At 46.3% G+C, this 14,569-nt stretch overlaps 1 protein-coding gene across 2 annotated transcripts in view; it reads right to left on the reverse strand.

The window, feature by feature from the left end:
- Nucleotides 1–14,569, reverse strand: part of FBXL16 (F-box and leucine rich repeat protein 16) — an 87,636-nt gene that overhangs the window by 1,986 nt on the left and 71,081 nt on the right. For both annotated transcript variants that reach the window (XM_081169892.1, XM_081169891.1), the window contains exons 5-7: nt 11,285–11,369; nt 9,847–9,910; nt 89–8,769 (exon numbers count right to left, since the gene is read on the reverse strand). In XM_081169892.1, the coding sequence (XP_081026018.1) occupies nt 8,621–8,769; nt 9,847–9,910; nt 11,285–11,369 (298 nt within the window). In that variant the 3' untranslated portion in view covers nt 89–8,620. The remainder of the gene's footprint in view (nt 1–88; nt 8,770–9,846; nt 9,911–11,284; nt 11,370–14,569) is intronic.

The raw sequence follows: 14,569 nt of genomic DNA on the forward strand, positions 1-14,569 counted from the left end.
TAATCCGTCAATGGGCTTGCTTCGCAAGACGAATAAACCGCTAGACGAAGAGAATCACAGAACGGATTCTTTTCGTCTTGCGAGGCACCACTGTATGTGAACGAGTTTCCACTGAAAAACACCCAGGATACAGTAAAAGTGCTGCATGCGGTATTAGATCTGTGGCAGTCCAATCACAAAGGGAGAAATGGAAAGCTGGTCCCACCCCAACAGCTCTGCGGAGGTCAGTTCCATTTGGCTCCTCTACTTACAGAATTTTAAGAACTGTTGCCGGAGTTTGCTTGTTTTCCTCTTCCCTCCATGTCCCCTTTCCCTTTTTCTTTGTATCTTTTAGGTTGTACGCCTGTGGGCAGGGACTGACTTTTTTTTGTTATTCATCGCATGTAAGTTTCTCTGGGATACTTTTTGGATAAAGAGCAAAGCGGAAATGCTTTTAGATAAGCTGCCCGCTTGTTGCATTCTGCAGGGGAGGCCCTGCTAGCAATTTGGCTGCCGAGTGAAGTTTTGGGAGCAGCGATGCGCAGCAGGGTGCTTTCTGTGGTGGCCCCTAAATTGTTGAATGCTATCCCCTCTGGGCTCATCACTGTATACCAGTGGCGCGCGGTGAAATTTTTCATAGGGGAACAATTAAGGCCAGAGGCACTAGCTTGTGAGGGGTGGGGTTGATATCATGCACTGTGATGTTGTGATGTCCTGATGTCATGCACATGAGCATCGCACCTCCCTCTCGGGCTTTGGGAAGGAGGTGCCAGGGCTCTGACAGGATGCTGGAGCCTTCCTGCCTCCTTGCAAAAGCCGGATGGGCTTTGGGAAGATGGCAGGATGGGTCCATCAGAGCCTTGTGCCTCCCTCCCTAAGCCAGGCAAAAGCTTCCCAGGCTTTGGGAAGGAGGCACCAGGGGAACATTTAGGAGACTAGCTTAGTCCCCTTAGTCCAATGGCCACACGCCACAGGTGTACACATTTTGACATCAGGTCAAGACCTCCATTTTGTACTGGCCTTTGGGTGTGGAAAATATTCTATGCAGTGTTGTTGTTTTCCAGGAGATACTCAAGGGTACACAATACTGGCACCTCTTTTTGTTGTTGTTATTAAAAAGTGTGGGACTTACTGCAACAACTTCATGGTGAGTACCAGCACCCATTTTTCTAGGGGGAAAACCACTGATTATATAGATTAATTGTATTGAGTTGTCTGTAACCACATATTGAAGGGCCACATACTGAAGGGCCTATGAAAAAACAAACAACCTGCTGCTAGAGCCATCAGCTGATGAATGCACATATGATTACTAGCTTGTAGTAGCACAGTGGTGGGCTTTTTCCACAGGTAGCTCCAGTTTTGTGGAATGCTCCTCTGCTGATATAGGAGATGCCCCATCAGTATTGGCATTCCACTGGATCTTGAATACACATCTGGCTAAACAAGCACTTCTCTGATCTCTCCTGCTTTAACTGCTTTGCTGTTTTAATGGGCTTGTTTTTGTTGTTGTTTGACTTTATTGGTTTTATTGATTTTTATTGGTTTATGTTAATGTTTTGATGAGGTTGTTTTATCGTGTATCCTAATGATGTGTCTTTGTTTATTTTTATATTTTGTTTCACACTTGTAAATTACTTCGAAGCCACCTTGGCAATTAAGCTGCATTCAAATATATCAATCAATTAACTAAACACCTACCAGCTCTAAGATCTGCCGGCCTGTTGAGTATTTTTATGAAGTAAGAACATTTCATGAGTTTTTAAAGCTGATAGATGGAGAATCGAAAGTTTTCTCCTTTTCTTTTTTCTTCTCATCTTTATTTTCTTTTAATTTTTATGTTAAAAATGCTTGATATTTGATATTTATTTCCTTATACTTTTTTTCCTTTGTTCTTTCAAGCTTTAATAAAAATTCAAGGGAGGGGAAACAATCTGCTGGTTTCAATGGGATTAAAACAATTTAACTGTCTGGTTACCAGTGTAAACAATTCATAGGATGAAAGAAAACTCCATTATAGGAATGTTCACCCTATTTCTACATTAGAGACAATGGGTTTTTTGCATCAGTGACCAGAGTTTTCCAATGACCCAAGCTTTGAGAAGCCTGAAGCTGGGAAAAATCAGATTCATTTCCCTTCATGCATTTATCATTGATCCAACATTCCCATCTACCAAGCTTCAGGAGAGTTCAAAGGAGGGAAGGGGGGGCCCCTCAAATTATGTGACTAGCAACCTCAGCTATGGCCCACAACAGACAAGAACCCCGACCCCAGTCCCACACTTACCCCACCCAAACCATCATGCACTTGGGGCAGGACGAGGAGGGCAGATGGAAAGAGCAGGAGGTTGTAAAACGTCATCTTAAAAAATAGCTTAAAGCTTTACAAAGATGTTATGGCAACGAAATTTTTTTGTAATTAAAGTTCTGTTGTTGCTGTTTAAAAAAAGAAAGTGGTTGTCAAACCAAGTTTGTTCGTGTGAGTCCCATACAAATGAAAGAAGCCTGTGTGTGTGTCCAAACACATCCTTTGGAACGATGCAGGACCACTTTATCGCCGAGCACAGGAGGTCCATAGTCCATCCAGGACAGGTGGGTGCCTTTTGCTGTAATCCTGCCCAGGTGAGGTTTGCGTGGAGAAGCTGGGCCTCTATGCGGTGGCAGAGCTGAGCCAGTTGGTTGGCCCAAGCGGAGGGTTTATCGGATGATGATTGGTTGGGATGGATTTTTCCTGTTCACAGAAGATTCACAAACAAATTGAGTCTCTCCCCCCCCAAGCCCATCCCTCTTCATGCAAAATGACCCGCAGCGCTTCAACCCTCCCCCCCTCCCCAAGCTCTTTGAACCCAGACATCTAGTTGGGGTGTATCAAATGGTAAACACGGAATATCTTTCTTCTCTGTGGTCTCCTAAGCACCCCCAATGAGCAGGGAGCAAACCCCATGGCACCCCTATGGGGACTTGCTTCTGAGTAAACATGCCTTGGAAATTTGTAAAACAGGTTGGATGTGGTTAGCATTAATCTCAGTGTATAGCAGGACTTTTAAAGATGGTTTCATTCTGGTTTCGTTACTTTTTTTAGCTGCCTTGAGTCTCTTTGGAGAATCAGGTTGGGTAGAAATGTCTGAAATAAATAAACTAGGCCTGAATGGCTAAACAAGGGATGGAGAAGCTGTGGCTCTCCTGATGTTGCTGTGGCCATGCTAGCAGGGGCTGATGAGAGTTGTGGCCCAACAACATCTGGAGGGCCACAGGTTTACTAGCTCTCAGGTAATCTCATATTTATTTTACCTTATGTCTTTATCCAAACAAGCAAGGTGTTATGAAATGCTGCATCAAAGGGTTTTCCTTATTTTATTTTATTTTATTTTATTTTAAAAATGCAAATGCTTTTTTTTAATGAATGAATGAATGAATGACTGGATATAACCTTCCTCTTCAAATCAGCCTTCAGCAGCCTGGTGCCATCCAGAAGTTTTGAACTACAATTCCCATCAGTCCCAGCTGGTTGTAGCCCAGGACCTCCGAGATAATTTCTGGGGAATCCACAAAGAAAGGAAGCACTCTAGTTCTGCTAAGGAGATCTGCAGACATAGATCCCTGGCCAAGGAGGGTAAAAAACACATGAATTGCCATTGAATTTATAACAATTGAGCCAGAGTTTCAGGAACACATGGGAACTCTTTCTCAACCTTGAGAAGGAAAGATTAGGTAGATTCCATCAAACCTTACTTTGGTTGGTTTACTAGTCACTCCCAATGGCTGTGCTGGATGGAACTGATGGGTCCAAAACATCTGGAAGGTGCTAAGTTGGGAAAATCTCTGTTATACCTTTCGAGGAGATTCAGGGTCTTCTCGATAGGGTTTAATTCATAATAATCAAGCCATTGAGATATTGCAAACGGGTCATTGGCAATGGGTTTGGGTTTTACTTAATGGGTTTTCACCGGAAAGCTACAGCTGAATTAAATATGGGCTGGCAAGTTGATGTCGGTAACACTGTCTGGACTCCTGCATGCATGAAGAGCTCCAGATTCCACAAGAAACACCCATCTGGAAACAGCTGGGAAGAAAGGTTTAATGTTCTGAAAAGGCACCAGCTGGAGCTTGTTCATCCTCTGTTCTCCCCTGCCAATATACAGTGATGACTGGTGCCCACCGGGGACTAGTGAGGCAGAAATCAGGGGAGTCCAACAGGAGGCAGAGCCAGAGCCAACTCATTCTAGTTTTGTCCCCGTCCTCCTACTCCCTGCTGCATTCTGCAAGGGCAACACTGAGACTAAGGAGGAAGAAGCCAACAGGCAGTGCTGGCACCTCCTGGGTTGCATGTAAGAAGGCAGGTGGGTGGAGACTGGCTGGGGGCAGACTGGGGTGGGTGCCCCACTCACCGTGATGGAGAAGCCTCCACTGCCAATATATAAGGAGGAGGTGCAGCTGGGTTGGGTGAGGCCAGGGCTCAATGTAGGACTAAGAGCTGCTGCCTTTGAGGGCTATAGGGAGGAGGAGCCTGTAGCAAACCAGACCTATCAGTTAACCTTGAAGAGGGAACTGCTTGCAGGGTATGTGGGAAAGCTACTGATAAGAGAAGCGAGGTTAACGCCATAAATATGGGACGGAATTGTGAGGGGTTCTGCAACCAGAAAAGGGCAGGCAAATGGAGCGCTTGCTATGTGTGATGCAAAGAGTCTCAGGCTTTCTCCTGGAAGACCCCACTGGGACCACTTCATGCAGTAGTAGAGCTCTGAGGATAATACTGAACCTAAACAGAGCTCTAAAAACTGAGAAGAAGGCAGTGAGTAATCTCATAGCTGCCAAAAAGAAAGAAAGTAAGTTGCTCTGTGTATTTTTGAAAACCTTTGATCCGTACATCTTTTAAAAGATGAATGAAATAATAGATTGCCGTACAGTGGGGAGAGAGGGATGAGCAGGGAGTGGGAGACTGTCCTCCTTTAGTGAGCAGTATCAATATAAAATGCATTACTAGTGCTGGAGCTGAATCCTCGGCTCAAATTAAGCCTCAGCGCAGTGATAATGCTGGGAAGACTCAACAGAGGTAGGGCTGGACAGTGCCTGTGGTCTCTTTCTGCTGGTATTGGGGATGATGGCTTAGCTGCAGGAAGAACGATGGGGACATTAGAATCAAAGGCTGCTTCTTCGGCATCACACATTCCTGTTTCTCCAAGCCAGAGACTGGAGGAATAGTGTTGTTCGGCTGTGGCTGGTGTCCATTGGGACTGATAGGGCAGAAGGCAGGGAGGTCAACAGTAGGTGGCGCCAGAGCTAATGGCAGGCAGAGCCAACTAGTTCTACTTTTGCCCCCATCCTCCTGCCTGCTGGGTTCTACAAGGGCAACACAGGAGGGGGAAGTTGACAGGCAGTGCCACCTGCTGGACTGGTTGTAAGAAAGAAGGCAGGCATGTGAAGGCTGGCTGAGGGCAGACTGAGGTTGCCCTAATGAACCTGCCACCACAAAACCGTAATGAGAAGGCCACCAAAACACCATGAATAGGAAATGGCACAGTGTGTAGTAAAATATCTGGGGCTGGCCCAGAGCAATAGGTCAGCTATCATCAACCTGGCTCACTCCAGGTGTTTCAAACTACAACTCCCATCAGCCCCAGCCAGCGCCAGGTGGGGAGGGCGGCAATAGGCAGTGCAGGTGGTTGCTTTGGGTGTTGGACTTCCAAGCGAGCCAGGTTAATTCGGGCAAAAGCCACTAGGGGGAGCTTAGACCTCCTTTCCCTAACCTTTGGGACAATGTTGCCTGGGTTGCGTGCACCATTTGCAACATCCCCTTTCTCTGCCTCTGAAGAACAGGATGCAATAGGCGATCAGCATCCATTCCTGCCCCTTTGCTTGTCCCGCCTGGGTGGAAAAAGGAAACAGGGCTGCAAACACCTTGAAAACCCGCAAGGAGGGCACACACTTGCCCCATGCAACAAGCTGCAAGAAGAGAGGCAGCAAAAGGCTTCTGAACCCTCCCTGAAAATCCCTCCTCTCATTTCTGCAGAAACACGGCACAAATCATGGCTTACATCCCTCAGTGCAATCCTAAGCATGCTTAGTCTGAAGTAAGGCCCACCATGTCCAACAGGTCTTACTCCCAGGTAAGGGTGCACAGGACTGCCACTGTGGCAACTTGGGTTAGCCTGCGGACACACACTTGCACCATCCAGCGAAACTGGAAGTAGCCTCTCTTTCTACCATTCCCCAAAAGGAGAAGGTGAGAAGCCTTCGCTGTTTGGAGGCGAGCTTCCTCCCTTTTCTTCCAAAGTAGTGAATTGGGCAGAAGGGTGTGTGTGTGTGTACAGGTGCTAGAGCGAGCGGCAATGGCAAGCAAGCATTGCTCATCAATAAAGCGGCAGCTCTAGCTGTCCCGACAGGAGATCCCGCCACCAGGATACAGCGCGTCCTAGCTGCTTCAGAGGTCCCTGTCCAGCTCCTGTAGCTAGCTGTGCCTCTTTGGGGTGGATCTCCATGGTAGCTTGCAGGGGTAGGTGGATGGTTGGGAGTGGAGTGCCTGAGTTATTGAGGTTGCCCTCCAGCACCCGAGGGCCAACAGAGCCCCGAAAAGGACTTCGGAAAGCTACCAAGCAATGTTTAAAAAGAAGTCAAGGATCTTCAAGCAATGGCCAGCCTGATCCTTGACCCAGGAGAGGGCAGGGCAATAGACTCTGGAGTAGGGATGGGTAAACCTATCCATTTTGGTTTCTCAGTTTCCCAGTCTTAAATTGAGTTCTCCACATTTCCACGCCAGTTGGCATCTTTTCCTTTAAAAAGCCATCATGAAAACTCACCAGTATTTTCTTTAGTGTGAATTCTTCCTAATATACACTTCTTCTTTTTTTTTGCAAAGCAGTTTCCCTTGCTCTAATGAATTTCCCTACGTTATTTTCACTAACAAATACATTGTTATGCACTCTTCACCCCAGTATATGCATATTTAATTTGCACATTTACTTGGCTGCGGAACTGCATTGCAAAATTCAGAGAAGTGCGAAGGAGGGCCGTAGTTTTGGTTTGCGTATCATTACAGAAAGTGTGGATTAGGTAGATCTGTATTTGAACACAAACTGAATTGAATCTCTCCCTCACCCCTACTCCGCATTGCCCACTTCGGTTGGCAGGGTTGCGTAAGGAAAGGAAAGAACTGGTGTGTAAGGGGGTGGTTTGCGGGAGGTTCAGGGAAGGAGATGCCTCCATCTCCTCTGGGCGGAAGCAGAAGACACAGCTGAAAAATCCCTGTGCATCAGTAAATGGAACGTGGATGGAAATACAAAGCCACGCCAGCTTTACACTGGAACAGACAAGCTGAGCCCGGGGTCAAGGCTGCTGCCCACAGCTCTGCCCAAGGCGAAGCAAAATCCAGAGTCTACCTTACCACAAGACGGAAGCAAGCGAGCATGCAAAAGCTGCGGGTTTGTTCCGAAGAGAGGAAGAAGAGAAGAAGAAGAAGGAGAAAAAACCCTTCATCATTAGCAAAATAATAAGAATAATATTTTTTTAAAAAAACCCAGAGGGAGGCAGATGGCTGTCTGCCAAGCATGGCATGACCTTAGGGTCAGCCGGGATTGTTCAGTAAATCCATTTCCTGGGAAACGTTTGCTCCTTGGTTTGCTCTCTTCATGTGAAGATGACTTACAGTCAACACACCAACTTTTGCCTGTGGGAGCACCCATCCACCCCGGTCTCCCAAGAGTCACGGGGACAAGGCTTTCTTTCACAGCGTTGATCGGTTTGCTTATTCTATCATTTTCTTCCCTCCCTTGTCTCCTCCTATAAACACTTCATTGCAGCGTCCCATTCTTGGAATCCAGAGGTGGAACCCAACACGCATCCGTAATCGCTCCATTATTCATCCTTAACCGACTTTCCTCTATCTCTTTTCTTCAGCTTTCCACCTCTACCTCGAACGACGCCGACTGTTTCAACTGAAGGCTCGGCCATCCAGAATCCATACCTGGGAAGGCCATCAAGGGGGTCTCTCTCCCCTTATTCTTGCATTGTAACCCACCCAAGACCGGGCGGGGGGGGGGGGGGACACAGGCGAACCTCTACCCACCAGCACTTGGCCGGAAACCACTTTTGATCCAGCACTGAGCGGCAGCAGCTTTTGCCACCAACTTGCCAATCTGCCACAGCGGTTTCTTGTTTCTTTCCATTATACCACTTTGTTTGTTTGTTTTTCATTTGTGTTTTTGTTTTTTTTTGTTTTTGTGTTTTTTTAAGCTTCATTTTTTTCCAAAAATTAAGATTTCAGGACAGATCACTACAAGGAAGACGGGAGGTGATGGAGGCATGGGGATTTTACAAACTTGAGGAGGGATTTCTTCCAAGTTGCCACTGCCACGGCTTCATGGGACGTGGACGCACATGCAAAGTGCGCTGGTCATTCGTACGCACGATCTAACTCTTGGCTTACTATTTGCCACACGTTGCGTTGATCTCTCTCTCTCGCTCAGTGTACATGTGAGTGCATGTGTGGTTTATAAGTCACAGCATCTCTCCCGGAAAAGAAAAAAAATATATATAGATATATTAAATGAATAAATAAAACCATGACTCTGATTGGTTGGTCAGTGCTGGGTTGGGATTGGAGGACCTGGCTCCAGACGATGGTCAGATTCTTCCAGGGAGCGGCTTACTCGATCACCATGCAACGGGGCAAGTGCTGGGAAAAATATTTGAAAAGCTCTGGAGTGGCTCCTGGACAATTTGTCAACTCGAGTTCTTCTAAGTCTTGAAGCTGGACGAGGCCCGAGAGCCCAGTTGTGGTCAGGAGAGGACAACCTGGAAAGACCAAAATCAGAGAGCACCCCATGAACGAGAAGCAACTCATTTAGACGACCACAACTTACAGCAAGCAAGGCTAACAATGGTCACATTCACACGTCACATTTAAAGCACTCTGATACCACTTTTAACAGCCCCCTGCAAAGTGGGATTAACTGTGAAACCACTCTGGGAACTGTAGTTCCCGGAAGGGAACAGGGGCCTCCTAACAACGCTCAGCAGCTCCCAGAAATCTTTGGGGGAAGCCATGCCCGTTCAAAGTAGTGTCATAGTGCTTTACATGTGTGGTGTTAATGTGGCCTCAGAAGTCATCCCCACTGAATTCAGCTGAAGCTATTCTAGGGACACGTGAATTCATTAGTTTTGGTTTCTCTCGGTTTCTCATTTCTCTGGCCTCAAGTTCAGTTCTCCACAGTTCCACACTAGTTCAAGATTCTTTTTAAAAAGTTAGCATGAAACTGCATCAGTATTTTAGTGCAAATTTATCCTAATATACACATTTTATGCAATTTGGCCGGTTACACATTTTTGTATGCCATTTCCTTGAACACAATGCATTTTTATAATATTATTTTCACAAATATAAGTGTTTTAATAGACATTTTACCTCAGTTGTATGCATTTTTGTGCCCATTATTGTCATTCTCATGAGGCAATGCAGCCCTTAGGCCAGGCTTCCTCATCCTTGGCCCTCCAGATGTTTTTGGCCTACAACTCCCATGATCCCTAGCTAGCAGGACCAGTGGTCAGAGATGCTGGGAATTGTAGTCTCAAAACATCTGGAGGGCAGAGGTTGAGGAAGCCTGCCTTAGGCAGAAAAGGGTTTCCTGCCTCTGAAGTAAAATGACCAAAGAAATGAGTATTATCAATTCCCTTTCTCCACTTTCAGCTTTCTGGGGAGAGGGGGAGGTAGTGTGTAATCCCTAGCCAAAGTTTCCCTTATTTTCCTTTTGCCCTGACCCCACCCCACACAAAAGAATGTGGTGACAGTGTTTGCAAAGTTCTCAGCAAAGTGGTGGGTTCAAATGGATTCATGATATGCATCAGAAAATTTCCCCTTAGTTTGGCTCTCACCAGCAACAGACAAGAGGCGTAAACTTCTCATTCCCAGCAGATGCTTCAGGCCAAAATCTTGAACCTGAAACAGGAGAGAAGGAGGGAGGATTTGTGAGCCTGATTTGCTATTACTTGAGAAGCAAGTGGGTTAAGTCTGTTAACTATGCTCGTTTTTAAGACCTCAAGTCTTGCCAATATGGGGGTATTCTATTGGCACGGGTGCCAACTGTGAAATAACCATAGCTGTCAACTTTTCCCTTTTCTTGCAAGGAATCCTATTCGGAGTAAGGGAATTTCCCTTAAAAAAAGGAAAACATTGACAGCTATGTAAATGACCTTTCTAGAGAAGTCTGGGGCAACCTTTGGCCCTTCAGATGTTGCTGAACTACAGCTCCTATAAGCCCTGGACACTGGCCATGCACGCTGGGGATTATGGGAGTTGTAGTTCAGTAACAACTGGAGAGCTGAATGGCTGTTAGGCGGAAGATGGAGCAGACTGGTTCTCTGTTACTGCAGATGACAACATTAGGAGAAACTTCCTGATGGCTAGAGCTGTTCAGCAGTGGAACACTCTGCTTCAGGAAGCAGGGGGCTCTCTTTGACTTGAGATCTAGCAGCAGAGGCCTACCCAAAGATACCGCAGTTGCATCCTGTACTGTAGATCTTACACTGAGAAAGAAATTGGACCAGATGACCAACTCTATGTCTGTCCGTATTTTCATCAACAAAATATTGGAGCAGTGGAGGCCGGTCCATTTGGGGAAATAGGGCACTGTCCCATCAGCCTCAGTCTGCCCTCAGCCAGCCCCCACCTGTCTGCCTTCATACCTACAGCCCATCCAAGATGTGGCACTAGCTGTCAACTTCCTCCTCCTTAAGTCTCGGTGGTTGTCCTTGTAGAACTCAGCAGGGAAAAGGATGGAGACAAAACTAGAATTAAGTTGGCTGTGCCTGTCATTGCCTCTGGCTAGTTCCAATGGGCACTAGCCATCACTGTTGTCAGTCCTTCAAATAGAGGACTCACCTCCCCAAAGGGAGGTGAAGCTCCAGAATATTGTCATTTGCCAACTGACCTGGCAGCTGCCACCACTTGCCAGCTGTTGGGGGAGAGAGCAGGAAGCAGGGATTGCGTAAAGGGAGACCCCCCAGAATCTTTCCCACCTCCCCAACCTCTTTATAGCCTCTGCCAACAGATTGAAAGAACCAGGCTGCTCTTTCCCCATTACCAGAGGATTCTTGGGGACTGCCCAAGAGATTTTGCCCCTTGAAGACAAGGTGGCATAACACCCTGCTTTCCACACACAGAAGCTGCCTAGAGCTGCTATTGAATTGTACTTCAAGCCTAACAAAGAAAGTCATGTCAGGAGGGGAGAGCTGCCCCTGCTGCCCCTCAACATTTGCCTCCAGGGGCACTTGCATCAGTCTATTAGTAGGGCCAGCCCTATCTATTACCTACCTGGCAGCACCAACGGAGGTATAAGTTCCTAAGAGATGACATGGTGGACAAGTAACTGAGCCCGGTATCTGTGATCCGCACACACCTGCAAGAGAGTTGGGAAAAATCGCAACTGTGAGGAGGAAGGGATGAACAATAGGAGCAAGGGGAAAGGGGGAACTTCTCAACTGCCCAGTCCCTTTTTATTATTGATATAAAGTAGCAGTATAATTTATGCTTTTAAATGCCTTTTTTATGTTGAGATGAGTAATGTATGGATTCCATAGTTTGAGAGCTGGAATATTAGAAAATGTACCATAATACAAATTAAATAAATTAAATAATTCAATAAATAAATAATTCAATATAATCTATATCTATCTTTTGAAGAGTTGTTTCTTTGTTTGCTCTGCGTCTGGACAGCTCTTAATATATCCTAACCCAATTTTGCAGGATGGATTCTTCAATCAAGGAGCAGGTTTCGTCTGTGTTTGGATACAGCTGGAAGCCATTTGGAATCAAGATGGCGGGCCACACCTTTCAAAACTGTACTGATCTTAACAACTGATTTCAAAACTGAACTGATATTTTCCCCCTTAGAATTCCCCAGCAAAGCCAAATATGAGGCTGCCAGTGTGATATGATTCAATAGATTTTATTTATATGATGCATGATGCTGTTGATGAATATAATACCTAGATGTACTAAGTATTGTATGTGCTGAAATATTGTATGCACCATATTTTTCAATATTAGTAATACTAGATACAATTTTTTAAAAAGCTGGAGCAGCAGGCATGGGGGGAAAGCAGGCGACCTTTTGATGGTACAGTTTCTAAAACCATCAGGTTGTATCAAGTGTTAGTTCTACTCAGAGTTATGTCCATTAATTGCAACAAGTGTACTCTGAGTAAAACTTAGTTGGCTACACTCCAGCCTTTCCAAATGTGTTGCCATGAAAACCTGGGCAATGCGCATTTTAAAACAAATTGACATCACATTTTTAATGAAACACCAATAAACTGAACAGCAGCAGTTGTCAGAGGACCAAACTAGACTATGCATTAAATGCATGTATGCATTGCTATGCATTTTGTACTGGAAGGAAGGAACCTGGGAGATGGGGCAGGGGGGTGTTTCTCGGTGACATCAGAGTGGACAGCCAATCAGTGCTGTGCACTTTGAAACTTTCAGAACTGTGTCGCCCAATCCTCTTCATCAGAGCTCCATTCTGGAGAGGCACAAGTGCATTTTGAGCTGACTACTTAGAAGACATCTCCACATCCAGAAAAAGCTTCCAGATGAGGACTTAAATTTGGAGACAGGTCTTGGAGAAATTGCACATGGGTTATTGGCAAAATATTTTTTTAAAATAAGATTTTCTTCTAAAAAGGTAAATCCAGATTAACTTGGTGGCGAGGGCATACAAAAGTTAGTATTTTGATGCCAATGATGCCATGTGGACACTGGCATGATTAAGGAGCACCCATCACCCCAAAACAGGTCTCTTCCAAGCGTCCTTTTTATTGTGCATTCATGATGATTTGTGCTCATGATGTTTGTGGGATGGTCACACGTGACCCTACATTCATGACTGGTTGCACCCGTAGAACCTTTGGGGCAGCCATACTGCTTCATTTCCAGGTAGCGCATCTCCTGCAACTTCCTTGTTGGCTTTGCTCTGCTTCCATAGTCAGAGGCATTGTGCTCCTGAATACCAGTTTTTGGAAGCCCCCAAAGAGGAGGATGCTCTTGTCCTGCTCAAAAGTTCCCACAAGCATCTGGTAGGCCACTGGGGGAACAGGATGCTGGAATTGGACCACTGGTCTCATCTAGCATTTATTCTTATGTTCATAGGAGCATTGGCCTCTGCCTTACTCCAAGTCAGACAATTGGTCCATCTAGCTCAGTGTTGTCTACACTACCTAGCAGAGACTCTCCAGGATCCAAGACAGGGTTGTTTCTTATCTGGAGATGCCACAATGTTCTGGAATGGGTGGGGAGGTGTTGCCTCACTTTTGTTGCACTTCTGTACAGGAATAATTGGGTAGCATTGGAAAAGCACCGCAGAACAGCTAAGCAAGCAGAATAAACTTACCACAAATGCCCTATGATTGTGTCAAGCACATGTTGCGGAATACACACACTATAGTCTGGAGAGACCCACAGATTCTCTGCATGTGCTAGGATAACTCACAAGGGGGCAGCATTGAATTGGAGAAGCTTCACTGACTGTGCAGTCCCTAGGCTGAGGGGAGGGCCTTTCCGGATGCCCAGAGATCAGAAGCTACACGCACAACTGGTACCTGAAGTTATGGGTGGGGAGGCAGCTGAGACAATTAGTGCCTTGGCGTAACTGGAGCCAGACACTGATGGAGAGAGCCAGCTTGGTGTAGTTGTTAGGATGCCAGGCCAGGACACAGAAGAAGAGGGTTCAAATTAGCCCTGAAGCTCATTGGTGGGCTTTGGGCCAGTCAGCATCTCTCAGCCTCACCTACCTCACAGGGTGGTTGTGAGGATAAAACGAGAAGTATATAGTCCACCATGAGCTTATTGGAGGAAAGGTGGGCTAGAAACATAATCTCATATAAAGACGTTGCACCAGCAGGGTCATCTACAGAAGCAAGTGGAAATGAGCCACAGGTGTTTGGAGATCAAGGCTAGAACACTGCTCCTTGAGGCACTGCAGTTCCCTGGAAACCCCTTGGTTTCATGGGGACCAAGCTGCATTGCAGGCAGATAGGCAGCTGCCTCATTGTATCAACCAGGCCACTGGTCCATCTAGCTCAGTACTTGTCTACAATGACTGGCAGTGGCTCTCTAGGGTTTCAGGCAAGAGGGCATTCCCAGCCCTACCTGGAGATGTTGGGAATTGAATCTGAGACCTTGTGCATGCTAAGCAGGTGCTCTACCCCTGAGCTATGGGCCACCCCTGGTCCCCACCTTGCCTGCTCTGACTCTGCCCTATCAGCAAGCGTCTCTGCTGCAATCAGCTTCCCCTGAGCCTTGAGTTACGATGGGAGAAACTGCTGCACAGACGTCTCTCCTTGTTTTGCCCCTCTGGAAACAGGCCCAGCCCATTTTAAACCGTACCATTAGCTTCTAACCCTTTCAGTGGTTCTCAACCTGTGGGTCCCTAGATGTTGTTGGACTACAACTCCCATCATCCCTGAGTTCTGGCCTTGCTAGCTAGGGATGATGGGAGTTGTAGTCCAACAACATCTGGGGACCCACAGGTTGAGAACCGCTGCAGATTGTTGTGTGTCTGTGCTAGAACCAAGCCCTAGGGTTGTAGGAAGCCATTTA

The sequence above is a fragment of the Podarcis bocagei genome, assembly GCF_964188305.1.
Source record: "Podarcis bocagei genome assembly, chromosome: 14".
NCBI lineage: Eukaryota > Metazoa > Chordata > Lepidosauria > Squamata > Lacertidae > Podarcis > Podarcis bocagei.